The 27,432-nt window shown below is 40.2% G+C and overlaps 1 protein-coding gene across 2 annotated transcripts in view; it reads right to left on the bottom strand.

Annotated features, from left to right (window-relative positions):
• Positions 1-5,984: 5,984 nt before the first annotated feature.
• The window catches only part of CDKL5 (cyclin dependent kinase like 5), a gene marked incomplete at its 3' end in the record, with an annotated part of 159,246 nt that continues 137,798 nt past the window's right edge, over positions 5,985-27,432 (bottom strand). Inside the window, exons 14-20 of one of the 2 annotated variants that reach the window (XM_079764375.1) lie at positions 26,575-26,676; positions 26,228-26,333; positions 23,476-23,599; positions 12,396-12,495; positions 8,570-8,692; positions 7,260-7,376; positions 5,985-6,371 (exon numbers count right to left, since the gene is read on the bottom strand). In XM_079764375.1, coding sequence (XP_079620501.1) covers positions 5,985-6,371; positions 7,260-7,376; positions 8,570-8,692; positions 12,396-12,495; positions 23,476-23,599; positions 26,228-26,333; positions 26,575-26,676 — 1,059 coding nt within the window. The remainder of the gene's footprint in view (positions 6,372-7,259; positions 7,377-8,569; positions 8,693-12,395; positions 12,496-23,475; positions 23,600-26,227; positions 26,334-26,574; positions 26,677-27,432) is intronic. The other variant, XM_079764376.1, reaches the window with a different exon arrangement.

Raw genomic sequence — 27,432 nt, 5'->3', positions numbered from 1 at the left:
GTCTTCTAAGTATATACAGAATAACTACCTGAATTTAAAATGGCACAAAATCAATTCCTGGAGATAGGAAGTAGGGGCCACTATTTTGTTTGGTTTAATTGTTTCTGTTAATCAATCCAAGTGTACAGTGAGAATTGACTTCCTGCATTCACAGCATTACCCCTCCAGCCTGACTCCATCAGTGCCCAAAGAGGAAACGAGGAGAGGGAAATAGACTGAGAGGACTATATATAACCAATCGTATATCTCTAGTGAAAATGGGTTTTGTACAAACGTTGCTTTCCACTATGGAAAACCTAAGCCATCATGGAGAACTTCAAAGTTCTCCAGAAGGAAAAGTATCTTTTTTTTTTTCTTGAACCTCTGAATGCTTTGCAACTGGAGCTTTTGACAACTCTGGCAATAAATACTTTAATCCCCCAACAGGGACAAAAGTCAAGGCATCTACCTTTTCTATTCCTGGGTTTCGTCTGATTAACCCTGAAGCAGAACACTAGGACAAACTTGTCTATGCCTGAAATGAAGCATATCAGGCTTTTGGGAAAGTACAATCCCAAACCAAAGGAAGTCCTGAGGAATTCTTAGCAGTCTGTCAAAATGGAGGGGATGGAGAACATATAAGGCCTCTTTCTCCCTGATACTCTGCGCTGGAAGAGTAACAAACAAGGCAACTTCTATTCTGCATACAACACAGAGACCGATTTTTTTCAGATTCCAAAGGAGGATCAAAATATGACCCAAGGATCAAATGGGGTTCAGAGAGCTTAACCTTGTCGGTAATGAAGGGCCTTAGAAGTGAAACTGGTTTCACTGACACAGCTCTCTGGCCCTAGAAATCCAACGTGCAACTATTACAATATTTTTTTCTGGCAAAACAAAAAGACAAACCTCCCTCAAATTAGGGAGTAAACAGTTAATGAATGAAAATACAAGGCAGGTCGTGATCATATTTAATAGCCTATAGGAAAATACACATAAAGGTGGGTCAGTGCCTGGAGTGAAAAAACATACAGTCAGGACCAGGCCTAATGCTGATGAATTAACAAAGCACTATGGGAAATGAATATTCACGTAGTAACTGACTTGGCACGAAAGTCTATGATCTTTTATAGTACATTCAGTTACAAAAGAAGAAATAGGGTAGAATAGGGCAGCAGGCCCAGAGTTTCCTATCCACCTTACCTTCACCACAAGTGTGTATACAGACAGAGGAGGGGCTCGTCCTGTCACAGCTTCACTTCCTTGTATTTACTTATGGTTTCTAAGACAGGTTTTTTGTTTTTTTTTTACCCAGCTGAATCAGACCTCAAGATATCCTATATCTCAGCTGGTCAAGACGCAAAAGAAACAAAATCAGAACCACTTACAAGTTTTTGTTTTGTAAGCCGGCCCTTTTAGTCTCTGAGAGAACCTTCTTGTGAGATTCTGGCCCTGGGGATTAGAGATAGGACATCATCTTTTCTGCTGCCCCCTTTAAAGAAACCATTTGTTTTTAACTGTAAATAAGTTTTCTCTGCCTACACACTTTATTTGTGATGAACTGATGGAGGTAAGGAAATAATTCAGTATTTTCTGACTTGGTTCAGTGTATCATACCACATTCCCAGTTCATAAAAGCATGAGTCTGTGGATCTTAGTGCTCACATGGAGCTCAATATCCCACTATAATGCAGGAAGTAACGAACTTCTAGATATAAAAGCAGTGCTCTCCACAAACAATGTTCTGACCAGGAGAGAATATGCAGATTTCTAAGTCCCAGCTGAGCTCTAGGAATAAGTCCCAATGAGCGACTGCCCTTGCTGAAAGTTGGGTCACCACCAGGACCTAGGTGAACAGAAATAAACAGCGCCTTCCACGCACTTGAAAAGTAATCCTCTGGCCTTTAAAAAAAGCTGTACACTATTAGTCATTCTCAATACACAGCTAGAAGAACATAAATGGCTTTTTTCCTTATTTACTCTAAAAACTAGTTTAAGAAGTGAGGATACTATGATGTTAACTAAGAGGAGCTGGGACTGGAAAATGGGATAGCATTTCCTAGAGAAGTCCACTAATTTTCAGATTAGGAACATGCTAAACTGGCTAACTCTACAACCACAACATACTTTATAATACATGAAGTGACTAGAAACTAACCAGCGTAGCTCCAAGCTTAGAATGAAAGTACAACTGCATATGGTGAGTTGTAAAGCTGGTCTGAAAACAGATTTGACCAAAGCGTACAGCACAAATACTCCTATAACAGCCACATCACAACCACCAATACAGAGATTTTTGCTTCTAATTGGTCTGTCATATGCCAATATTTGTAAAGAGCTATTAAATGACCTAAATGAAAAACAAAGACATTTTCTTTTGGGAGACACCGCTAAGAGCCATGGATACCTTTGAGCACTTGGTAAAAATTCTGCCAATCTGCCAGGTTGCTGCTTACTTCTAACGTAAGCACCATGGCTCTGTGAAACAATTTCTAAGGACGCTGACCTAGAATTTAAGTTCTCAAATACCTATAAAGTAACTGTGGTCTCCTCCCAAAGGATGCACCTTTTAGCAGGCCCAAGACAATGGGAACAAACAATAAGATTCCAGGGGTTCGAATACGGTCGAGCAGGATTCTCAACCTCAGCACTACTAACATTTAGGGCTAGATCACTTTGTTGAGGGGGGCTTTCCTGTGCATGTAGGATGTGTAGCAGCATCCTTGGCCTCTACTAACTACATGCCAGTAGCATCCCACCACACCTAGTTATAATAACCACATAGGAGCCAAATGCTGCCGGAAAGCAAAATTGGCCCTGGTTGAGAACCCCTGCTGTAAAGCTCTCTTGAGCCCCTTAGTGCGGACTACTTTTGGTCCAGGGCTCTGGAGAGAAGCTAAACCTCAGATTGAGACCAAACAAGGTTCAGTAAAAGTTCATTTAGAACTTCTGAGAAGAAACATGAGGATGGTGGTAAAGCAAAAGCAGAAAAACAGCAAAGCAGAGTTTCTTTTCAAAAGGAGATCAGTGATCCTTCCACAAAACAAAGTAATTGATAAGCCTTCATTCAATCTTTTTATTCTTTAGGAAGTTAGGGCAGATAACAGAGCACGGATGTCATTAAAATTTCCCTTCCTAAAGAAAAATGCCAGCTTTTATGACTTTAAATCAAGTCCTTATCATGGATGGCAATCTCTGTGAGGTCCATAATTCATCGACACAGGAAAATAACAGTTAAAAGCTAAGAGAGGGCCCATTAGATTTGAGAGGAAATGACTATTCCCCTGTGCGAGTAGGAAAAGCATTAAACATGCTAGAAATGCAGATTGTAGTTCACTTTACAACTCACTGAGGTCAATGAAAAGTCAAAATGGACAAAAGCTGAGAAGAGGATAAAAGAGCTACCTCAAAAACACGAGTTGAAAACACTGTAGATATTATCTGGCTCAAATCTGGGAATGTACGAAAAGTATGTATTGACTCTTCATCATTTAGGTTTACTTTTGCTCTAGGTAAAAGGCAATAATTCTAGCCCTTCTTTGAAGAACCATCAGGAATAGAAATGATCTGCAAACATCTGAGATCCCAGTGTTAGCAAGGATGAAAACATGGGAAACCAGCCGCTAGGTGACGGCGAGCCTCCAATGCCGCACATGGCAATGTTGACTGCGCAGTCCTAAGCGCACAGCACAGTGAGAAGTCTTTCCAGAGGAAATAAATGTAGTTTCTGGTTTGCAAGGGGGAATATAAGGTACAGATCTAGTATGAAAAAGAAGAGTTTCACACCCTTTTAGAGTCATTAGTATCCAGGCAAAAACTGCTAAGGGTTCACATCACTTATGTAACTGAGCAGCTGCCTGGGAAAAGCCAGAATTCAGAGCTACTTGAATAGTATTGAACTGGTGAAAGAAACAAGATATAAAAGGAACCAAAGAGCATGCAAACTATTGGTTTGAATCAAATTGTTTCAATGATAGTACCCAGTTGAGTTGCATTTTAGTGCCTATTACACTTATTAAATTAAATAAAAAGCACCTTAAAATGACCTCTATATATAATCAATACACATCATTATAGTAGTTATATAAAATGCAATATGCACACAATTTAAGCTTCAAAGAAACTAACACGTTTTCTTTATAATCTTCATAATCATCAGAACTATAATTCTCAAAATCGTGGGGGCGGGGGAACAGTAATAGCACATTTCAGTTACAGCTGACTTGATTCAGGGGCTGACACTCTCAGAATCCTGGGGCAAGTACTAAATACCAAGACATTACCTCCTTGAGGGGTAGGAGGGGATCTTTAAAAATATTATTGCTAGGAGACTACTTCTAAAAATCTAATGCTCTTGATGGATGATGGTGTTGTGTGATTTCTGCCAAGGATGGCCCAGAGTCATGGGGCTATGACCTTTGTTGGCCAAAGGCCTTGATGAAACTTGGGAGCAACTTGGGAGTTGGAGGAGATCAAATGAGAGAAAGATAATTCCTGTTCTGACCATGTGTGCGTGTGTGCGTGTGTGTGTGTGTGTGTGTGTGTGTGTGTGTATGTGTGTATGCATAACCTTGTTATATATGGACGGTCCCAGGAAGAAAAAATGGGTATAGCAATTTCTTCTACATCTAGAATGGCTTCAGAAGCCTTTTAAATATCTCCTAAATTATCTTGTAAAGAGCAGTAACAAAATAAGTACTTAGAAATAGAAATGCCACACATATAGCTCCCCCCAACCCCCCCTCCGAGTCTGGTACAGTGCACAGGATTTAGGAGCATAGAGCTGGTATGCCAGGTCTGCAGACAGGGGCCTCATACAACCTTGCAACTAGGAATGTTCACTGGCAAATCTTTGGTCAATGCTCTACACTAATGCTAAGTAGAAGAGCCCATTCTCTCTACAAAGAACCATGAGTAAGCCTGGATCTGTTCTCCCTCAGGTACCAGGAATGTCCCTGGACATGAAGAGGAGCCAACTGTGTGAGGACAGAGACGAGGCCTGCTGGAGTTCTCACTGGCCTAGCCCACTTTCTTCCCCTGTGGGTTTGCAAGGAGATGCTGCATCCCGTCTGCTACCAAGGAGCATGTCTAGAAGCTACTGCTGGGGCCTAAAAGTTGAGCAAGGTTCCTACTGTTACAGTCACATATCGCCACAATTCAACTCCCTTGATAAGAAGTATAATACTCACTTCATATTACAAATGTATAAAAATATGGCAGAGTGTCATAACGATACTTTCTTTAAATGATTATATTTATAAAACAGACACATATTTATCATATATATATATATTTATATATAGAATAAAGTACTCCTGATGCAATATATAAATGTTACTGTTTAGTTTTTATAGAAACTACTGTAGCTGTCCCACTGCTTCACAATGTTCCAAACAGCTCAAAATAACTTTACATGTAACATAAAAGGTATGATTATAACAGTACAATATTAATTAATTATAAATAAATGTTACAAATCCTATCAAATATGGAAGTTTAGAAAACAATTTAAGACATACAATTAGTTCATCTACTAACCCTTCAAAGGGATACTCCTGGATTACAATAAACCCCACATTTAGTCTAGGCAGAAAAAAATTTGTGGTAAGGGCATCGGTCAACACGGATTTTTCTTTTCCTTGCAGTGCCAGAACACATCCTGGCTTTCCCAAGTTCAACAGGGATTGCACTACAGCTGAAATGTAGGGGAGAAACTGGCAAGAATGTTTTCTTCCTCAATGGCATACCCTATCCATGCTCGCACAAGACCCGTGGAGACTGGCAATCCCTAAGGAACTCCTGTGGCTCTAAGATCCCTGACTAGCATTTGTGGCCGTGAGGAGCCAGATGGCTCCACACATACGATATTGCACACACTTTCATAAAGCTGAAAATACTGGCTTACCACTCTGGCCCAGCCCATTTCCCATCCCACCCTCCAACCCTTTCCCTCCCCTCCCAACTGGCTTGTCCCCCCCCACCCCCACCCCCACCCCAAGCACACATTACAAGGCCGTCTCTTTTAAATCATTTAGATTTGGCATTCGAGACCGATTTGTTCTGTTATAAGGGTGCCCATTTGGCCCACTCTTGGCTCCCAGCTGTTCAGAGTAGGAAGGCCCTTCTGTGGCACTCCGGGTCACAGAGGACACGTGCCAACCAGGGTCCATCTGACCTGGCAGCTGAAGGGCTGGCCTGCCCTTTGGTGTGGGCTCCTGTCGGATGTTACTGCTCGTGCCAGAGGCCTGGGCCAGGGAGTGAATCCGAATTTCCGAGAAGGCATTTTTGACTTGTTGAGGTGTTAAGGGCTGGAAGCGAGGGTCCCCAGTAGCCGGGTGATTGGAAGCTGAAGAGAGATGCAACAGCTTGCGCAATGATTTTAATGGCTGGCTCTGGAAGACAAGATGAGAGTGTATGTAGGGTAGACTGGAAAGCTGGGAGGAAACGAGCAGATCTGAGATGACTTCATGGAGCCAGAGAGGGTGGGCCCTAGGGAGAAGGAGGGCCTAATCCAACCTTATCTGTTCTTTTGTTCTTTTCCAGACAAGATTTGAGTTATTTTTCTTTAATAAAAAAGCCTATGCCTTGCTGGCGTGGCTCAGGGGTTGAGCAGAGACCTATGAACCAGAGGTCATGGTTCGATTCCCGGTTGGGGCACATGTCCGGGTTGTGGGCTCGATCCCCTGTGTGAGGCATGCAGGAGGCAGCCTAGCGATGATTCTCTCTCATCACTGATGTTTCTATCTCTCTCTCCCTCTCCCTTCCTCTCTGAAATCAATAAAAAAACATTAAAAATATAGTATGGATTTCAAAACTTTAAATATTCTTTCAAGAAAGTTTATTGTATCAGTCTTTCAAAGCCCAATTTATATATTACCACCTTTAATGAAACCTTTAATCTTCCCACCACCTCTTCTCACCTACCCTTACATTTTATGGCATACCTCACTTTTTCCACCAATTATGGTTATTTATAGATTTTCTATCTCTCCTAGGCCATAAAGTATTCGTGGGCTGGGCCATGTCTTATTAATCCTTTAATCCCATCCCCACCCCAACCCCCAGCTAGGTGAAGTCTAATGGAAGATTACTTTTTTCCCCTAGGACAAGGCTCACTGATGCAAGATCCATCTGGACCCCCAAGATACACCTGGATATTCTGGGGAGATGTTAATACTTGTTGAAACATTGACAGACTACATTTTTCAACTACGCCCCCTCCAATTAGGAGAGACGATCGCTGCAGACTAAGAGTCTAGGAGTGATGCCTGGCCACTCACTTGAGGCTGTAGATCAGAGATCTTCTCAGGACGCCACTCCTTTGGTCTGCCAGTTGTGGTGTTAGAGTGAATGGCTTTCTGCAATGTCAGAAGATCAGGGCCTTCAGAATTGGGCACCTAGAGCAGGATATAGACAAGGACTCAATCAGCACACCAATAAGCCTAACTAAGATATGCAACCACACCCAAGAGGAGAACAAAAGCAAATCAAATCAAACCAAAACTCAACCCTCCTCAAGAAACACCCCCCAAAAAACCCAAGAAAAAAAAATAAAAAAGATAAACCCAAACTCTCCCAATGTTCACAATGCAAGTGATGCCAGTTAAATTCTGCTGCCCTCTTAATAATTTTCCCTGCATTAGGAAAAATTGGCAGATGTCATGCAGCTTTGTTAAAACCTCAACCTTTAAAGCATTCCCATGCTGTTAGTTTTAGTCGCTGTAAGAGAGAGCAGTTAAATTGGGCTGTACCAGGAATTGCTGTCGTATCCTCATTCCACATTGCAGTTAGGTTATGAACCAGTTCAATAAAACAAAAATTTGTTCCTGCTGGGAAAATGATCCAGACACTGTGTTTGGTGGTACTCAAAGAAGTCTAGCAGGTTTAAAGGGTAGCAAAGTGGAAAAGTATGTTTGAATCATAATAACAAGACATTGCCCAGTTAAGAATCTGGGTCTAGAATTATGCATGATGAAAATGCTGGAAATTTGTGTCACAAATTCCACATGAATGCAACTGGTCCATTCACCAATTTTGGTGAACACAGTAGAGTAACTCAAATGCCAAACAAAAGCCCTGGCTTTAACCCAGTGACCAGCAAAAGCTAGAGCCAGGCAAGAAAAAAAACAAATTACCAACTAACAGAAGCTGTTTTTTTCATGGAGCCAGCTAGCTCACTCAATTTGGTCAATTCAACTTGGTTTCAAAGAAATAAACGGCCAACCAAGTGTTAACAAACTGTGAGCCAAACAAAAAGACATTTGTGAATTATAAGTGTTAATAGATTTCTTTACAGGAAATAAGGGGTTTTATGAAAGCTGTCTGCCAACAATTGGCTAATTAGACAACCCAAACTAGCCTTTCACTAGTTTGTTTGCTCAATAGCCTTTTATACTTCAACCTCTTTAACTAATTCAGAATATCCAGAATGGCAAATAATTTATATCTCAGTGAATTTATGGAACTGGCTCAGGTACTTAACTAGCACAAAGAGAATATGACCCCATGAAAATAAAAGACATGCTGTTGTCATCAGTAAAACAAGTTTACTGGAGCAGTTTTCAGGGCTACCATACGTAAAAATGGGTACCATGGGTGGAGTGACTACAGGAAGCTTTTTCAAAGAAGAACTATGCTTTAAATGATTCTTTGAATTAAAAAGAGGAAAGAGGGATTTCTTGATGCTTGGATTCTCCCCGTTGGTGGAATCTGTCTGCAATATAAGATACAAATAAACTAATTGCAAAAGAAAAGAAAAAAAGATGTTCTTACTGAAACTTCTAGCCCTTTGGGAGCCCTTAAATTGTTAAATATTAACAGTCACTGACAGAATGCCTGTGCTATGTGTGTATCTAGAGGGGGTATTGTGTCATTTCTCACCTGGACATGAAGATGCCAACAATGTAATTAAGACATGTCAAAAACTTCTACATATATGGAAAACATGTGGTCATGATCAATACCTACTGAAGGGATGCCTAGAAACCTACACACATCATTCACATTAAGCTTACAAAACACTTAAGGGCTTATTATCAGAAATATAATTATTATTAAGAATTGTGTTTAAAGAGCTATTGATGAACTTCAATCTCTTCCTAATTGCTAGAGAAGACTTCTGCAATTAAATAATCTACCATGCAATCTGCCTATTAGGAAAAAAAAAAGATACTGCAGACCCTTTGAACATGGTCAACTCGTAAACCAGAACACATCACTTGGAAGGTGAAGACCACTGTTGCAGGATTCTACCTTCAAGGAAGAAGCCTAGTTCTAGGCTGTTAGAAATATGCCTCTCATGGAAAATATCTGGTGCAATTCAGAATACGGGATTTCACAGTGAAGAAACAGAAAGTTCAGTCTTTAAATTGAAGCATGATTACCAGTTGAGATAGATACTAACTTGGGTACAACTACCAAGTTGGCAATCACCATATGCTCTGAGGGCTTATGTAACTCTCTGGATTTGGAACTGAAGCCAGATTTCCCAAGGCGGCTTCCAGATTTGCTTGAGTCAAAGCAGGCACCTTTATAATATAAAATTATTTTTTTGGCACCACTTTTCCCTGTTGTGGTTATCTCAGTTCTCAGAGAAGTAGAATGCATATGAAGGCATTCCGATCATCTTTTACGGCTGCATGTATGAGAACATCTAAGTAAAATAGCCCATGAAGTTTCTTGTTCCCATGATGGGCTCCCAGGAAAGAGTTTAACTTGCATCACTAAGGAGGCCACAAGAGAGCCCCAAAGAACAAGTGGTCTAAGGCTCTCCACAGAGATGGGGCTGGTGGCAGGGACTGAGCCTGGGCCTGCTAGATAGGAGAACCCGCCTCTAGTTCTCTCAACTGATAGTGCAACTTCGGGCAGGTCTCAACTTGCCTGGGTAGTTCCTATATCAGCAAAATAAAAGGGTGAAACTAGATTTAGGATCCATGGAGGCTTTAAAATGTCCTGTTTCTGTGTGTGCCCCGGGCATCAGATTTCCCCTTTCTTGAACCTTATGCAAATGCTACAAAGCATTCAATCTTTCAAAGCTTGGTTACCTTTGGCTGAGTTCTAGAAAGTGGAAAAATCTAACTTTAATTCTATTTCTGTTCATGTGAAGGGGACTGAGTTAATAAAATGCTTGGCTTAGGAGGCTGAGGTCTAGCAGGATATACTAAGTGCTCTTTGGAAATCTTACGCTAGATACCCAAGTCCTTAAAAACTTTTTCTTTTTAACTAAAAAATAAGAGGTACAAAAAACTTTTGGTTTGCAAGGCTTAAGGCACTGTGACCTGTACAGAGATATTTTGAAGTTACTTTACAGACCAAAAATGAAATGTATAGCCCAGCTGGTGTGACTCAGTGGTTGAGCGTCCACCCATGAACCAGGAGGTCATGGTTACATTCTTGTTGGGGTACATGCCTGGGTTGCAGGCTCAGTCTCCAGTAGGGGGAGTGCAGGAGGCAGCTGATCAATGATTCTCTCTCATAATTGATGTTTCTATCCCTCTCTCCCTTTCCCCTCCTCTGAAATAAATAAAAACATTAAAAAAAAGAAAATATATGAAAACCTTTAAAAAGTACGTTCAAGTGGAGAGGATGTTAGAGAATAATTTTCCTATTTCTCTTAACCTATACTATTTCAACATCTAAAATTTGAACCAGATCCTGAATAATAGAGTCAATCAACATGTGTGTGTGTGTATATACTTGACTTAGGCCACAATGAGCTGGGGCTTTCAATTTAATGTTGGTCTAAGACAGACAGACATCAAAATCCAAATCTATATACAAAACACCTTCAATTCCTTTGTTTTTGCCACTTTCTTCCATTTAACCACCTCACAAGTGGCTATAGACCTGAGGTCAAGAACAAACACATCAAAATAAAAGTAAGAGTGGTTATGAGGAGGTAGTCTAAGTTCAATGTTCATGATAGACAAATGTTCTATAGGCAATGATAAAAGTGTTATTTTATTAGCACTTTAAATATTTTGAGCTTTTCTACTTTAAATTAAGTCTGTTTTGTTCATCCAGCGACATTTTGACTTGAAATTCTGCTTTAAGTGAGTTTCAGTTAGAGATAAGGCAGTTTAAAAAAAAATAAACACTTCAGGAATATCATGCAGCCACTAAAATGAAGATAATAAAATTTGTGTAGCACATAAATGTTGTGCTTATTGATACATAGATATACTATTAAAAACCAGAATACAAAATTGTACTAGAATGATTACTATTATTAAAAATAAACTAAAAAACCACCTTTCCCCATAAACATATCTATAGGCTAAAAAGCTAAGAGGAATTATACCAAAATCCTAATACTAGTTGTAATAGAGTGATAAGATTAGAAATGATCATTTTTTCTCAATTTTTCTGTAATGAGCTCATATTTATTTTATAATGAAATATATAAATTCAACAAACAAGCAAGTGAAAGAATAATCTAGAAAGGTAATCTAGAAGGATTACCAATACTTCTAGAACATCTGTGAAGTAAACAATCCTTACTTCAGCTATTATTCTTTGATACTATCATCTATTTCATCTTTACTAACCACTGACTCATAATCCTTGAATCTTTTTACCTTTCTAAATAAATGAGAGTCAATCATGTATGAAGTAAAACTAGAAACAAAGTAATTTAAAATGATCCACTCAACATTGCGTAGTCTGGAAGATGCCATAAAGCAAAGGGGGAAGCAGGCCTCACGTGGGTAAAGAAGTACCCGCTGAACTGGAGGTCTGGCTTCCCCATGTTTTCTCATGTCACTAACCAGCAGAATCCTTGCTTGCATGGTTCAATGATGTAATGTGCACGGTTCCATGGAGCCAGCCCTGGGTTCAGGCAGAGGGCTCCCAGGAGCTAAGACTCATTCTATTTCACAGTTCAGTAACAGCATATACATGTCTTCCTACTAAAGCAAGCCCTGAAATGTCAAATACTATTTCCTCTTGGTGACTCTGCAGCCCAGAAGTGCACTTGTCAACATGGGAATTAGATAACCAGCCAAGGGAGAATAATGAATGATGGTTAGTTATAACTTTTCAGATTTAAAAATAAAACAAAACCATTTACTGAGTTTCCACATATTGTTAACCCCCAGAGAGAAATAAATCCTGTAGTTTCATAGGTTTTACATGACTACAAATCCACATAGATACGACATTTATTGAGAGAGGCTTAAAGTGTTCTCTCTCATCCAAATTAAATTTCTTCTATTCCTGAAGAGATTCTGTTGAGTCTAAAGGAGGCTCTGTGACAAAAGGACAGTTGTATAGAATTTGAGAAACATATACAGTGCATGCATGTAAGATCTCAAAAAAATCATTCACATTGATTGCCACATACAAAATGTAAAGTACCCATTGACTAACACAGACTCGTCTGTCATTGTACCATATATAGAAATTAGCCATCTACTTACTGTTTGAGATTTCTTCTTCTTCTTTTTCATTGACCTGAAAAAACCTTGTTTTTCCTTTTCTTTGAGTTGTTCGGAATGACTAATGTTTTCAGGACCTTTCCTAAATGGGAAGACATTTTTATCATATTGATTTTTCAATCATTCTCCTACCATTCTATGACAAATATAATGAATATGAAAAATGCATGACATCTGGTTCAAATAACCATGAAGATTCAATCACATAGGTAAAGCGACTAAAAAGCACAGGAGGAACTGAATCTAATCAACCATGGCTAATGATTAGCCTTTGGCACAGACTCATTCCAACTAGCAATTTGAGCATTATTACAAATGATCTGTAACTCTGCTGCAGGACCATTTTCATGCTGTTGAAAACCTCAGAATTAGGAGTCTAAAAAACACATGGTCTAAAGAATGCCTTTTCTGCAACCCTCCAAGGGAAAGAGCAGAAACATTTTCATTATCTTCATTTTTCTATTTACCTTCTTAAAACCAGCTTGACAAGTTCATTATTAGTGGCTTGCCAAGGTACTGAACATGAAAAAGAAATAAACAAAATCAATGCTGCTACAGAAACATCTCTCTATATAAAAGCCTAAGTGACTGGCCAACTGGCTGACCAGCCAACTGGCCAGTAGCTATGACGTGCACTAACCACTAGGGGACAGATGCTCACACAGGAGCAGAAACCATAGGCATGGAAACATGAATAGACTGATGAATCTCAGAGGGAAAGGGGGAGAGGGGAGGGCAGGAAGAGATTAATCAAAGATCTTATATGCATACTAGAGGCCCGGTGCACGGATTTATGCACCAGTGGAGTCCCTCTGCCTGGCCTGCAGGGATCGGGCCAAAACTGGCTCTCTAACATACCCTGAGGGGTCCTGGATTGTGAGAGGGTGCAGGCCAGGCCAAGGGACCCCATCGGTGCACAGGGCCTCTAGTTATAAATAAAAGTAAAAAATGCCTGAAGCTGGAAAATTCCTTTATAAAAATCTTATATTTATAAGTTAATCTACATATATAAAAGCCTAAGTGACTGAATGACCGAATGACCCCACTGGTGCACGAATCTGTGCACTGGGCCTCTAGTACTAAATAAAAATAGATAAGGTAAGAAAAATTTGGATAGGAAAAATGCTTAATACAAAGCACTCTTCCAGAAAAAAAAGCCTCTAATTGAAAACACTGGCATTATGCTTCAGATACTATCCAGGTATTTTAATACAAATAGAAATATTCAGAGACAGCAAACAAGATACCTTGGCCCCAAAAAGTTGGTTACCTGTATGTTAATAGAGGCCATATATTACTTAACTTACAGTCTTTAAAAAGCAACTCAACTGGTTTTATTTTTCAAAAAGGCACATTTTATTTGCTCTATTTTACATTTGAATATCTATATGACTGTGGAAAACCACTTTCTCAAATGATTGGATTCCTTCTGCTAACTATTCCCTAAAATCAAGAGTAGAAACATTAACGGTGACACAGTTTATTCATATTTATGGTTTTAGAACACCTAACTGTAAAGAAGTTACTAGAACATCTAGGAAAACACGAGCAAAGCAGCATCTTTTACTTGATTAAATATGTGTGAAGGCAGAAAACATCTCTATAAACGATTATAGAAAATACCACAAAGCAATTAAAAATAAATCACAATGTCAAAGAATTTTCACTAATATGAAGGAATATTCAAACTACAATACTAAGTGAAGACTTGGGATTAAAAATGGCGGTGGAGTAAGTGAACGCTGCACAGATATGCTTCCAGGTCCAAACTGAAATTACAACTAAATTACAGAAAAATTTCCTAAATAATCAACAGAAGACTCCCTGGAGAGAACCCTGATACCCAAGGACTGAAAGTGGAGACCACATAGAGACTGATAGGAGGGACGGAGGCACAAAAGGGGTGGACAGGCACCCACAGACAGCAACTGAAGTTCCAGAGAGATATCTCAGGAGTGGGGGGTTGCCACTGAAAACTCCGGGGTCTAATCGCCAAGCTGGGGCTCCCAGCAGAGAGCACCACAACTCAGAAGGGTACCCATGTAACATCTGGCTGTGAAAAGCAGCAGAATTGCTGCCTGCCAGGGAGAGATAGCTGGGAATTCAGGCACCCTCAAAAGGCTAACAACAAAATTTCCTGTCAAGCCATCACCTTGTGCTCTGGCAGAGGGAGGGAAGAGTGGACTGGAGCTGTATGAGCAGAAGTCATGATTTGGGGCTCTGGGGTTAGAACTCCAATGGCAGACACCCTGGTTTCTTGTGCTGAGTCATTCCATCACATTGCAGAGATCATCTTTCTCACAGACATTTGCTATACAGGTGACCTTGCCTGGGGTAAGACAGTTGATCCACCCTATTGGAAAACACCTTGCTCCATGGTATGGAGTTGTTCAGGCCCATTAAGAGACTGAGAATAATAATTAGCCTCCAGGTAGAAGAAATTGCCCCACAGTGTTGAAGAAAAAGCCTCTTGTCACACCTATGGATGGTTGCCTGAGGGCAATCCTATCTAAAAAAGAGGTAATATGCAAATTGACCATCACTCCAACACACAAGATGACCGCCCCCATGTGGTCAAAGATGGCCGCCCCCTGGTGGACACAAGATGGCCACCACAAGATGGCCAGCAGAGGAGGGCAGTTGTGGGCAACCAGGCCAGCAGGGGAGGACAGTTGGGGGGAGGGACCAGGCCTGCAAGGGAGAGCAGTTAGGGGTGACCAGGCCAGCAGGGGAGGGAAGTTGGGGGCGACCAGGCCTGCAGGGGAGGGCAGTTGGGGGCAACCAGGCCTGCAGGGGAGGGCAGTTAGGGGCCATCGGGCTGGCCGGGGAGCAGTTAGGCGTCAATCAGGCTGGCAGGGGAGTGGTTAGGGGGTGATCAGGCTTGCAGGCAGAAGCGGTTAGGGGCAATCAGGCAGGCAGGCAGGCAGGTGAGTGGTTGGGAGCCAGCAGTCCTGGATTGTGAGAGGGAACCCAGATTGGAGAGGGTGCAGGCTGGGCTGAGGGACACCCCCACCCCACCCCATGTGCATGAATTTCGTGCACTGGGCCTCTAGTTTATTTATATAAAAGGCTAATATGCTAAGTGTCCGACCATCCGACTGGTCATTATGACACACACTGACCACCAGGGGGCAGATGCTCAACACAGGAGCTGCCGAGCTGCAGTGACTTGGCAGCAGCGGTTCTTGGGTGACTCACCCCAAAACCAGAGAGGAGGGAGCCCAATTCCTCATGGAACCACACGATTCCACCTTCAGCCGTGGGTTATGTTGTTGCTGGGGCACTGTTGGCCCCAAATCTGGTTTACTGCACACTTGCATTTGCATTCCACACCCTGTATGATGGCAACTTTGCAGAGTGCCCTCTTATACTCCGGGACCCCTCAGGGGATGTCGGAGAGCCAGTTTCAGCCCGATCCCCACAGACCAGGCCGAGGGACCCCTTGCTAGAGGGAACCCACTCCCAGTCCCACCCCACCGGCCACCTTCTAATTAATTTCCTTTCAATGTGCATGAATCCATGCACCGGGTCACTAGTTTAAGATAAAATCCTATCATTCTGTAGACTGAGGTGGTCTCTGGAGGCTTTGAATCTTTGCCTGATCTAATCAGTCAGAAACAGCATTTGACACTTTCCTGCACTAGAGATTGAGAGGCATAACAGATCTACCTAATACATAGTCACAAACCCAAACAGGCAGCCAAAATGAGGAGGCAAAGAAACAACTCCCAAATTAGAGAATAAGAGAATTCTCCAGAAGAAGAGATCAATGAAGCAGAGATAAGAAATTTATCTGATACAGAGTTCAGAATAATGATGGTAAAGATGCTCAACAGCATGAGAAAAGATATAGTAACTATGAAAACAGAAATAAAGAATAACATAGCACAAATAAAGAACACATTGTAAGGAATACACAGCAGATTAGGGGAAGTTGGGAATTGAATCAGTGAATTAGAAGACAGGGTTGAAAAAAATCACTCAGAACCAAAAAGAAAAAAAACACACACAAAAAACAGGAGGACAGCTTAAGGGAGCTGTGGGACAACATGAAACATAACAATGTTTGAATAGCAGGTATGCCAGAAGAGGCAGAAAGGGAGGAAGGGATAGAGAATGTGTCTGAAATAATGGAAGAAAACTTCCCTAACCTGGTAAAGGAAAAAGTCACACAAATCCAGGAGGCACAGAGAACCCCAGCAAGAAGAACCCAAAAGGCCAACATCTACACACCTCATAATTGAAATACCAAAAATTAAAGACAAAGAGAGAATCTTAAAGGCAGCAAGAGAAAAGCAAACTGTTACCTACAAAGGAGCTCCAATAATGCTGGCACCTGATTTCTCATCAGAAACTCTACAGGCCAGAAGGGAATGGCATGAAGTACTCAAGGTAATGGAAAGCAAGGATCTGAAACCAAGATTACTCTATCCAGCAAGGCTATCATTCAAAATAGATGGTCAAATAAAGAGCTTCCCGGACCAAAAAATTAAAAAAAAAGGCTAAAGGAGTACATCACCAACAAGCCAGCATTACAAGAAATGCTACAAGGACTGCTGTCTGTAATGAGAAGAAGAAATACAGAGAGAAACCTAGGCATACAGAATTAAAATGGCAATAAATAAGCACTTATCAATAATAACCTTAAATGTAAACGGATTAAATACTCCAATCAAAAGGCACTGAAATTGATATTGGAATTGATACAAAAACATGGCCCAACTATATGCTGTCCGCAGGAAACCCATCTCTGAGCAAAAGACACATACAGGATGAGAGTGAAGGGATGGAAAATTTTTTCCATGCAAATGGAAAAGAAAAAAATCTGGAGTAGCAATACTCATATCCAACAAAATAGACTTCAAAATGAAGGCCATCACAAGAGACAACAAAGGTCACTACATAATACTAAAGGGATCAATCCAACAAGAGGACATAACCCTGGTAAACACATATGTACCCAATATAGGAGCACCTAAATATAGTAAAAAACTTCTAGAGGACTTTAAGGGAGAGACAACAATACAGTCATAGTAGGGGACTTTAACACCCCACCGACTTCACTGGATAGATCTTCCAGACAAAAACTTAACAAGGAAACAGTGACTCTAAAGGACACACTGGATCATATGGATTTAATTGACATTTATAGAACATTTCACCCCAACGCAGCAGAATATGCATTCTTCTCAAGTGCACATGGGTCATTCACAAAGATAGACCCCATGTTAGGACACAAAACAAGTTTCTACAAGTTCAAGAAGATTGAAATCATATCAGGCATCTCAGATCACAGTGGAATGAAATTAGAAATCAACTATAGTAAAAATATCCCCAAACATTCAAATATTAAGTGAAAGTAGCACGATTCAAAACTTTCTACATAATATGAGCCTAGCTGTATTTTTTAAAAAGGAATATGTGTTTACATATACATACTTTTTTAAAAAGGCAGAAAGAAATAAAATAAAATCTTAACAGCTATTATCTCTGGGTAAGAGAATTATTTTGGTTATTTACCATTCCTTCTTTTTAATTTCAATACCAAATGTACTGCAGTGTAATAAAAAGATTTTAGAAAAGACAAAAAATGTTTGACTTGAAAAGCCAAGAACCCAAGATCAAAGACAACAAGGGTGGACATATATATATATATATATATATATATATATATATATATATATGGGGAGGGAGGGAGGGAGGGAGTGAGGGAGGGAAGGAGGGAGGGAGGGGGAGAGAGAAAGAGAGAGAGAGAGAGAGAGAGAGAGAGAGAGAGAGAGAGAGAGAGAGAGAGAGAGAGAGAGAACAGGAACTAAAAACCATGACTGTTTAAAGGAGCAATGATAATTTCTTCTAAAGTGTTTAGCCTAAAAGTTAACGGGAATCCCAAGGAAGTAAAAGCATGTACTGCAGGCACAGGTGTTCCTGAAACTCATTAGGACCTGCAATTTTAAACAACATCGAAAGTCCCAACTTCTGAAATGACAGTTTTATAATACAGCACAACCAATAAAATGACTAGTATTGGAACTCTGAATGATTTACAATTTAGAAAGCTGAAAAACTTCAGACAGGGTGGAATGGGTGAGAATGAAATAAATGAAAAGTTAAAAATTCTTTACATGCAGTGTTGTGGTGCTGGGGAAAACATTGTTGTCCTAAGGACAGACTGGGATTTCGATCATACTTTCTTATGGCAAGTACTTTTGAGAGTAAGGAGATTAAACCCTCTTGCATGAAGCCTAAAGACAGACTACCCTAAACTCAATTCTAGGCCACAACATTCAGTCATGTGAGGGTTCTAAGAAACAGCAGAACCAGCGTAGTTTGCTATCGGAACCACAAAAGCAGGACCCTTAGGATTGAAAGGAACCTCAGAGAGCACCTAGTCCAACCAGCAATGCTATTTTTAATGTTCTGCAACTTCCAGAGGTTAAATAATTATTTGCTTATAATATACCTTATATCCTTCCATAATGGGGTCTGCACAGCACAGTATTCAGATGAATAAGTAGAAGATTTTACCAACCAGAAAGTCTAACAAAATCTCAAAGAACTGTTGAGGGTCAGTAGTAAAAGTGCTTTCTGCCAATCTTTAAGAGGGGCACTTTCATCATGACTGCAACCCCAGGAAGGGAATGGATGTTACTATAAGGATGCTAATGCTGGCAAAAAAAGAAAAAAAGAATGCTAATGCTGACAAGAGAGGAAGTGAAGGCTTGAGACACTGGTCCTAGGAGGAGGAGGGAGCAGGATGTGAGATGGGAAGAAGAGTCTATGTAATAAGGTGGAAGTGAGAAGATGGGGCAGAAGAGGCTAACGAAAGAGAAGGAGCAGGACAAAAAGCCAGTGTCTGTTGTTCCTTGTGACCCAAACACAGGGAAGCTGAATCAAAGCCCCTCTGCAGCATTTTTTCAGAGACACTGGATAAATTAGAGCCTGGAGGGCGGGGGGAGAATTACGAGGAAAACATCTTCAAACTGAACCTGAGCAGAGGTGGTGGGGCCAAGATCCAGGCAGGGAGAGATCCCAGGGGCCAAAACAGAAAAAAATTACCCTTGAATTAGAGGATGGAAGCTAGGAGTGAAGTGTGGGTGTACATGCATCACAAAAGACACAGGAGGAAGTCAGAAACAGCCCAGGTGGGAGAGAATGAGAAGCTACACTGAAACATACACATACAGAGAATTAACAGAGAAACCCAAGGTAGAAAAGCCTAGGGGAGAGACTCAGAGAGAGACAGAGATGGAGAGAAGCCCTGAAAAGAACACAGGCCCTGAAAAGCTGTGTGGAACAAAGAATGAAGAGAGAGACTTAAACATTTAGAACCAGTACTGCACCCAATGGGTAAGAGTGCGCCCCATAATATAGCTCAAATTTGAATTGTCAACCCTGTGCAGTTATGTGCTGAGTTGAGCTAATTGTATAACAATAGATGGGTCCAAGAGGAGCAGCACAAGAGAAGGGCAAGTGGGTGATCACATAAATTTCAGGGACAGGAACTTTAAGGACCACCCAGCTAGCCACCTGGCACATTATCCAGGGTTAATAAAATGGCGGAGGTGAGAGGTGATGATGGTGCGGGGGTAACAGTCTGCTTCCTGAACAGTCTCGGGACTCAAGTGTTATCTTACACAACAGCTATTTCTCTAACTGGTCAAGAGGAAAGAGAGAATTCAAAAGACTCACCTAAAAAAGGGAATGAATTAAAACCGACTGAATCAAAGTCAACCAACATTTACAGAGTACTTTGTATGTGCGAGGCCCTGTGCTAGGTGTTGGAACTACAGAGGAAAATAAAACAAGGAGTGTGACTTCAAGCTGCTCACAGACTCCAGGCAGGAGCCCCACAGGTTTGACAGGGTCAGACATCAGAGTCTTCAGCATAATCCTTCTGGGAGCAGCAGGAAGGTGAACTGAAGAGGAGAGGGGCATTAATTACTCTGTAACACTTTCCTTGCCACCTTCCCTCCTCTGGCAGTGTCAATAGAGTGGTCAGTAATGTTTGAGAAGAGAAAATCAGTGAATAATTTTGTGACTTAGGATGGCAAGCAATAATGGACACCAATATATTAATAACTCTACAAGAAGAAAAAGCCTGGGATTATGCAAGTGAGTGACAGCAATTCTTCACTGGGATTTCTCATTAATTTGGTTTACTATTTTAAGCATCAATTTTTAGCCCATTTTTGACAGCAGGCTTTCTAAACTTATTTATACATTAAGCAAATTAAAAGCATCCTATTTTTATAAATATGGATTCTAGGTAGCTGAGATGGCCAGAATAACCATTCTGGATAGTATACTACAATATCTATTTATTACTTATAATAAGACATAGCAGCTTGATTATTTTTTTTCATTACAAAAATGCATACCCTGTAGAAACATTCTCTTCCCCAAAGAAATGTAAAGTACTACTATCAAGGAGAAACAGACTGCCCTTAGGAAAGTAGTAATTTAGAAACAGCAATTCACTGTTTTTTTGTAACAATTATCAAACTGCATTTCTTTCAAATATACACAGTATGGTGAAAAAAATGAGATTATTTAAGAAAAAAACATCAAGACAAGTCAAGCTTAACAAATGACTTAGACTAAGTTAGATATGATGCATGAAGAAATATTATAGCAGCAATATCAGGAGGGGCAACGGGAACAAAAGAATACTGAAATCCATCACCAATGATCTGGAACTCTCTCAAGCCTCCCAGTACTAGCAGCAGAGTACAGATGACTCAATGGAAACTTGTCTAAAGTTCAATGTCCCAATTGTGTCTCTAATTTTTTAGAACTGTTTTCAGGTTTCCACACATTCCCAGGTCTAAACAAGCTCTACTCAAACTGATTATCAAAAAGACAGAAGCAGTATGTTGTGAGTACCACTTATACCACATTTGGACTCAGTTTTGATCTGATCTACCTAATTTTCACAGGACTCTGTTAATCTGTAATTGATACTCTTTTAAACCATCACTAATTCATTAGGCAATGAACAAGAGGAAAACCAATTTTTTCTGTAATTCCACATTCTCATAATTTAGACACTATTCTCAAGTCTTGTTAAAGCCACACTTGAAAACTGTCAATGCTGATAATTAAAGTAAGTTGCAACTGTGCTCCCAGGTTAATGTATAGGAGATCTTGTCTACAGTCACATAAAGAAAGAATGTACCAAAGTTTGTCAGCAAAGTAAATGGAAGGGAGACACCTGACCAGTCATACTGAAGTTAGAGGACATGAATGGTAAACACTGCTGAAATTAAGAAGTTATTGCTCTAGATGCTTTTGATGTTTTAACCCAGTTAATCATCACTAACCCTGTGAAGGAAATGCTCTTCCTAGCCCTATTTTACAGATGAGGGAAAAGATGTCAAAGTCACATGGCCAGGAAGTGACATTAATCAAGGTACTCTATTTCCAAAGTCTACCCTCTTAGTCGTCACTAATGTTAAGACTCTTATTTTATAAATAAAGCAATGGATGTAAAGTGTGCTTATAAAAGAAAAAGTATTTATAGCTTTAAAAATAGCTTTTATTATTGTTTTAAAATAATTGCCCAAACGGGTTTGTCTCAGTGGATAGAGCATTGGCCCTCAGACTAAAGGGCCCCAGGTTTGATTCTGGTCAAGGGCATGTACCTCAGCTGCAGGCTCAATCTACAGCCCTGGTCGGGGCACATGCGGGAGGCAACCAATCTATCTCTCTCTCTTACATTGATGTTTCTCTGTCTCTCCCCCTCCCTTACACTTTCTCTCAAAATCAGTGGAAAAATATCCTCGGGTGAGGATTAAGAGAACAAAAAAATAATAAGTTATTTTCACCATTGGGCACAGTAACAATGAAACCTCAAAATAACCCTGCCAACAGGGTCCAAATTGTGAAACCACACAGGGTTAGGAGAACTGACCTAAGCCCCTCTGTGACTTCTGCCAATACCAGAGATGGGCTCTCTGACAGACTGGTCTCATTCTAAATTCAGTGTGTTACAGCAATGCACCGTTTTATTCTACTGGTGGAAAACTTGGTAGGTAGTTCTATGAAGTACACATAAGTGCCCTTCACATCTGGATTCTGGGCAGTCTTTCTGGGCAGCTGAGAATACAAAGTCCACATTACTATTTTCAAAAAGTCCTTACTTCCAGACATATCCTCTGAGACTTGATATACATTATAGTCTCCCTAAATTTTTATTACATATGACACAAGAAGATAAAAGTTAGCAAAGTTGGCACATTTTAATGTCTGGCTACTATAACACTTTTGTGGTACCATACACAATTGTTTCCCCATTTCTCTTTTTATCATGAAAAAAGTAAGTTGGGCCTGGCCAGGCATGGTGCAGTGGTTGAGCATCGACCTATAACCAGAAAATCATGGTTCAATTCCCAGTCAGGGCACATGACTGTTTCGGGCTCAATCCCCAGTGTGGGGCATGCAGAAGGCAGCTGATTGCTGATTGTCTCTCATCATTGATGTTTCGACCTCTCTCTTTCTCTCTGAAATATATATGTGTATATCTTTAAAAAAGTAAGTTGGCATAGAGATGAAAGATACAAGCTGTGGAGTCAGAATCCATGTAGGACTAGATCCTGGCTCCTGTTACTGGCTGTCCAGCACCCAACAAGCTCCTTACCTTTTTTAAGCTGTGGTTTCCTCATCTGTATTGTGGGAGCCAACCCTACTTCAAAGACTGACTGTGAGAACTGAATACAATAGTGTATACAAACTGCTAAGCAAAGTGTCTGCTACATGATTCAATACAACAAAAGAGGAGACAGTGAAAGACATCAATCATATCAGAAGAACGCAATGAAAGACTTATGAGGTATTTACTGCGCCAGGAGATTTTTTTTTCTTTTACATGATATTTAATACAAATGCTGCATTTGAAATAAACCATTACAAATAATGACAGGTCACATTTTCCTTATCAAACAATCTCTCTTGAGAAAGAAAGGCCTAGCACGAGAAAGAATGCTAAATGTTTATCTAGAATTTCTTTAAAATCTCAAATCTCCAGTTAGAAAAAATAAGGGTAGAAACAAACCAAAAGCCTTACCATGTTTCGAATGCTGGTTGTCTTTTTGAGTGGGTAGTTCCTGAACTGCTATCTGAAGGCAGGGAAGAAACTCTGGCTGACACATTATTCTCATGGAAAGAATTATCTGGACGTGGAGATGGCACTAGATAAAGAAAGTCACTGATGTAGTACTGTTTTGGTCAAAGCAGTATTCAAGTTACTCCATTGTATTTTTTCTCACATAAATAAAACCCAACTATGCAAAACCTATCCTTAGTTTGAAGTGATTTTTAACAATATGTGTGCTGGAACATACAAACTACCATTTAAGTCTTGACATTTTGGAGGCAGCATCAATTATATATTTTTTAACTAAATCCCAAAGAAATTTGGTTACTTGCACAAGAATACAACTTTTTCTGTAAGTTCTCAATCCAGGAATAAACAAAGAAAAACCAAATTGTACTTGAGTAAATACTTTTCTGCTTTTTGGGTGAGGGTTACTATTTTTTTCTGTCAATTTCTAAGCTTGGTCATAAATCAAAACATATTGCAAATTTCATCACAAAAAGAATATACAGGCTGGATATCAAGATAAATGACACCATTTCACTTGACTCTTGACCAGTACAATGAAGTATTCTAGAAACATCTATCATTTCAGTGATACCACTAAATCTTTATCCAATTAGATTTAGTAAGATTATTGAAATGGCAGCTGTCTCTAGATGTTCACTTAGTTAAATCTTTTCTATTTGTACACTTTCTAAAATAAAAAAGTGGATTATCAGGTAGACAAATGAGGGGCTTTGCTGATATTATCTAATTTAATTTACTTGCAAGCAAAATAAAACTGTGGATCCAGATTCATTAATTAGAATTTTGTTAACATTTTATATTAAAGTATATTCCACAGACATCTACAGAAATAACATGGCTCATTTTGGAAGTAAAACTTAAAGTGATAGAAGGAAAGGCTTTTGCTCATGTATTCTACAAGATTTTGTTTTAAGTAACTTTAATCTGAATTAAAATTTTAATCCCATAAGATTCTAAAATAACCATGGCATGAAAAAAGAGTACATTAAAAGGTCTATTCAGCCCTAGCCAGTTTGGCTCAGCGTATAGAGCGTCGGCCTGCAGACTAAAGGGTCTCAGGTTCGATTCTGGCCAAGGGCATATGCCCGGGTTGCGGGCTCGATCCCCAGTGGGGGTGGTGGGGGGGTAGGGGGGTGGGGAGGGTTCAGGAGGCAGCCAATCAATAATTCTCTCTCATCATTGATGTCCTCTCTCTCTCTCCCTCTCCCTTCCTCTCTGAAATCAATAAAAATATATATTTTTTAAAAAAGTATATTCAATGCCTTATGCTTTTTTCAAAGGTGGGGCTAGGAGAAAACAGAGTAGCCTAGTCATTCAATATACATTTAGTCCTGAATAACACTTGTATGTATTTATTTAGCTCGGGTTCCTGGTTAAAATGACCAAGCAGCTGTCCATTCCACACCCCCCAATTCCTGCCCCTTTCCAGCTGTCCTCCCTAATTAGCACAATAGTGAGAAGCCAGGCAATGTGGGTATGGGTGTGTGTGGAAGGTTTTGAAAAGCTGAGCCTCCCAAACCCAGGACCTTGCCCCACCCTGATGGGCTTGCTATAGGCTAAAGCTCCCCAGGAACTCCTCAAAGAGGATGCCTTTCTCTGTCAGCATCTCCTAAATCCATACAGGCCCCCAAAGCATCTGTTTTAGATTCTATTAAACACTGAAGTGCATTTTAAGGCTGTGCAAGATTTTAAGATTTTCTTTCCTTCAATCAACAAATATTAATGAAACTGCCAGGCAGTATGCTAGTCAATGAGGGTGAAAGAGGAAAAGATAAAGAGCTGCACAATCTTGCGAGAGAGAAATACAGACAAAGAAGCAGTACCATGTGGTCTGTGTCATGTTAGAGGCCTAAACAAGGAATCGTGGGTGGAACAGGGGAGGAAACACTTTGTCTGGGTGGGCAGGGAAGACATCACACTGCAAAGAACCTCACAGTAGAATCTTAAAAAGGACAGAAACAAGTTATCCAAGCAGTGGGAGGAGTGAGTTTCAGGCCAGAGGAGGGTGTGGCATGCATGCGTACCACAGGCTGGTCACCAGAGAGGAAGCGGAGCAGCTGAAAAGGATAGTGGGGTCAGGGGATGGGAAGTCTGAAATGCCATCTTAGAGAATTCAGATTTTTGTCTTGATGCCAATGAGAAGCTGGCAGAAGACTCTCAGAAGGTGAGAGATAGAGGACTGTGGATGAGGTGGTGGGGGGCAATGGGTTGCCTTGTTCTATTTTTTTTCCCCTGTAGCATGTATTACCTTTATTGCTCTATATAATTATTACATTTAGTGCTGCTCTCTTCCCATGATGATGTGAGGTTGAAGACCTTCAACAGTCATGTTCATTGCCATGTTCTAAACTAGAAAAATTCCAGGCATACAGGTGATATCAGTAATTATTTTATCACTGAATTAAATCAATGAATGGTGTGGTCAGAACACAGCTTCAGAAGGGTCATTCCAGAGACTGTTTTGATGGTGACCTTGGAAATAGGAAGACTACTTAAATAACCCAAGTCAGAAGCTCCGAGGACCTCAAATTAGACAGCGGGACCTGAAGCCGGGAGAAGCATTGCAAGGCGACAGGGCAGGTGAATCACACTGACCTGAAGCCAGGGCAGTGAAATGTAGGGGAGGGTATGGGCTGTAGGTATAGTGAGGGGCAGAGAGAGGACCCTTTTGGGCGTCAGGGGTCAGGCTTACCTCGGTAGAAGCTGCCAACTCTCCTTGGAACAGGATCATTGTACAGATGTCTATTTTCTTTAGGGGCAGTGCCATCATCAGAGTGGGGGTCATGATATGCTCCACCCTGAGAGAGGAAACAGGTTTATATAAAGTAAAAGACCTGTGAATTTAGAATAGCACTCCAGGGTCTTTTTAAAAGAAAACAGATTTATGGCATGAGGAAAACTACTTTATAAGTCAGTTCAAATTATTTGTGGGAGACTGGGTATGGATAAATTTTAAAAGATAGGTTGTAATGATTCTGAATGACCAATCTTTACAGACAGGCATTATCATATAAGGTAGCAACTCTGGAGAACTCAGACCTCAGATTTCTGCCGCGTGTGGAATGCAGAGTTGCCTTCTCTGGAGGGTTCTTTAACGGAAGATCTTGCCACAGTCATCTCTGGAGGGAGCTGTTCCCCAGGCTGAAAGTCAAATTGAAAAGGATTAATAAGAGTGTCCTTATAAATTATGAAAATCACCTAAATTGCCATGGGCTTTATTTGGTATAACCAGTACCTAAACTGATTGAAAGAAAAAATGTTAGTTGGCTAAAACATAAATTGTCCTGTAAAAGTCATCTGATGAATGTAAAGTAAGTCAAACAACTGTCACACAGATGGAAAGTGAAATTCTCATTAAAGTTAAGGCGAGCAGGGAATGAATTATTCTGAAAATAGTTCAATTAATTATTAAAAACAAAGAAAATGATCTTCCTAATATCTAGATGGCCATGGTTCTGTTCAGCACTCTAATGAGAGATTCTATTACTTAATTCAAAAATTCTCTAGCAGATTTTAGGCTGAGTTCGCCAAAAAGTACTGTGCAGATCCAAAATTATTTTTCATGAAGAATTTATATGGCATATGCAGATGAAAACTAAAGTTCTTTGGATATATCAAGGAATAGAATAAATACTCTTAATCATTTCTGTCTTAAATTTCTCTAACTACTGTAGTTTATGTACTTAAGTTCTCTTCTGAATCTTCTCTAGGATAGCAGTACTCATATCTCATATACTTCCTTAACCATAATTACAACACTGGTCGTCTCAGGAGACACTACCTATTTCTCTCAAGGAAGTGATTCACAAGCTAAGAGCAGCATTGGTCCACAGTGGTGTTCAAGGAGGGGAAAAGCAGCATTTTCTACTCTCAGATAAAAAGATTAAGGAACAAAAT

This window comes from Cnephaeus nilssonii, assembly GCF_951640355.1.
Source record: "Cnephaeus nilssonii genome assembly, chromosome: X".
NCBI classification, from domain to species: domain Eukaryota; kingdom Metazoa; phylum Chordata; class Mammalia; order Chiroptera; family Vespertilionidae; genus Cnephaeus; species Cnephaeus nilssonii.
This window is presented reverse-complemented; position numbering and strand designations above follow the sequence as displayed.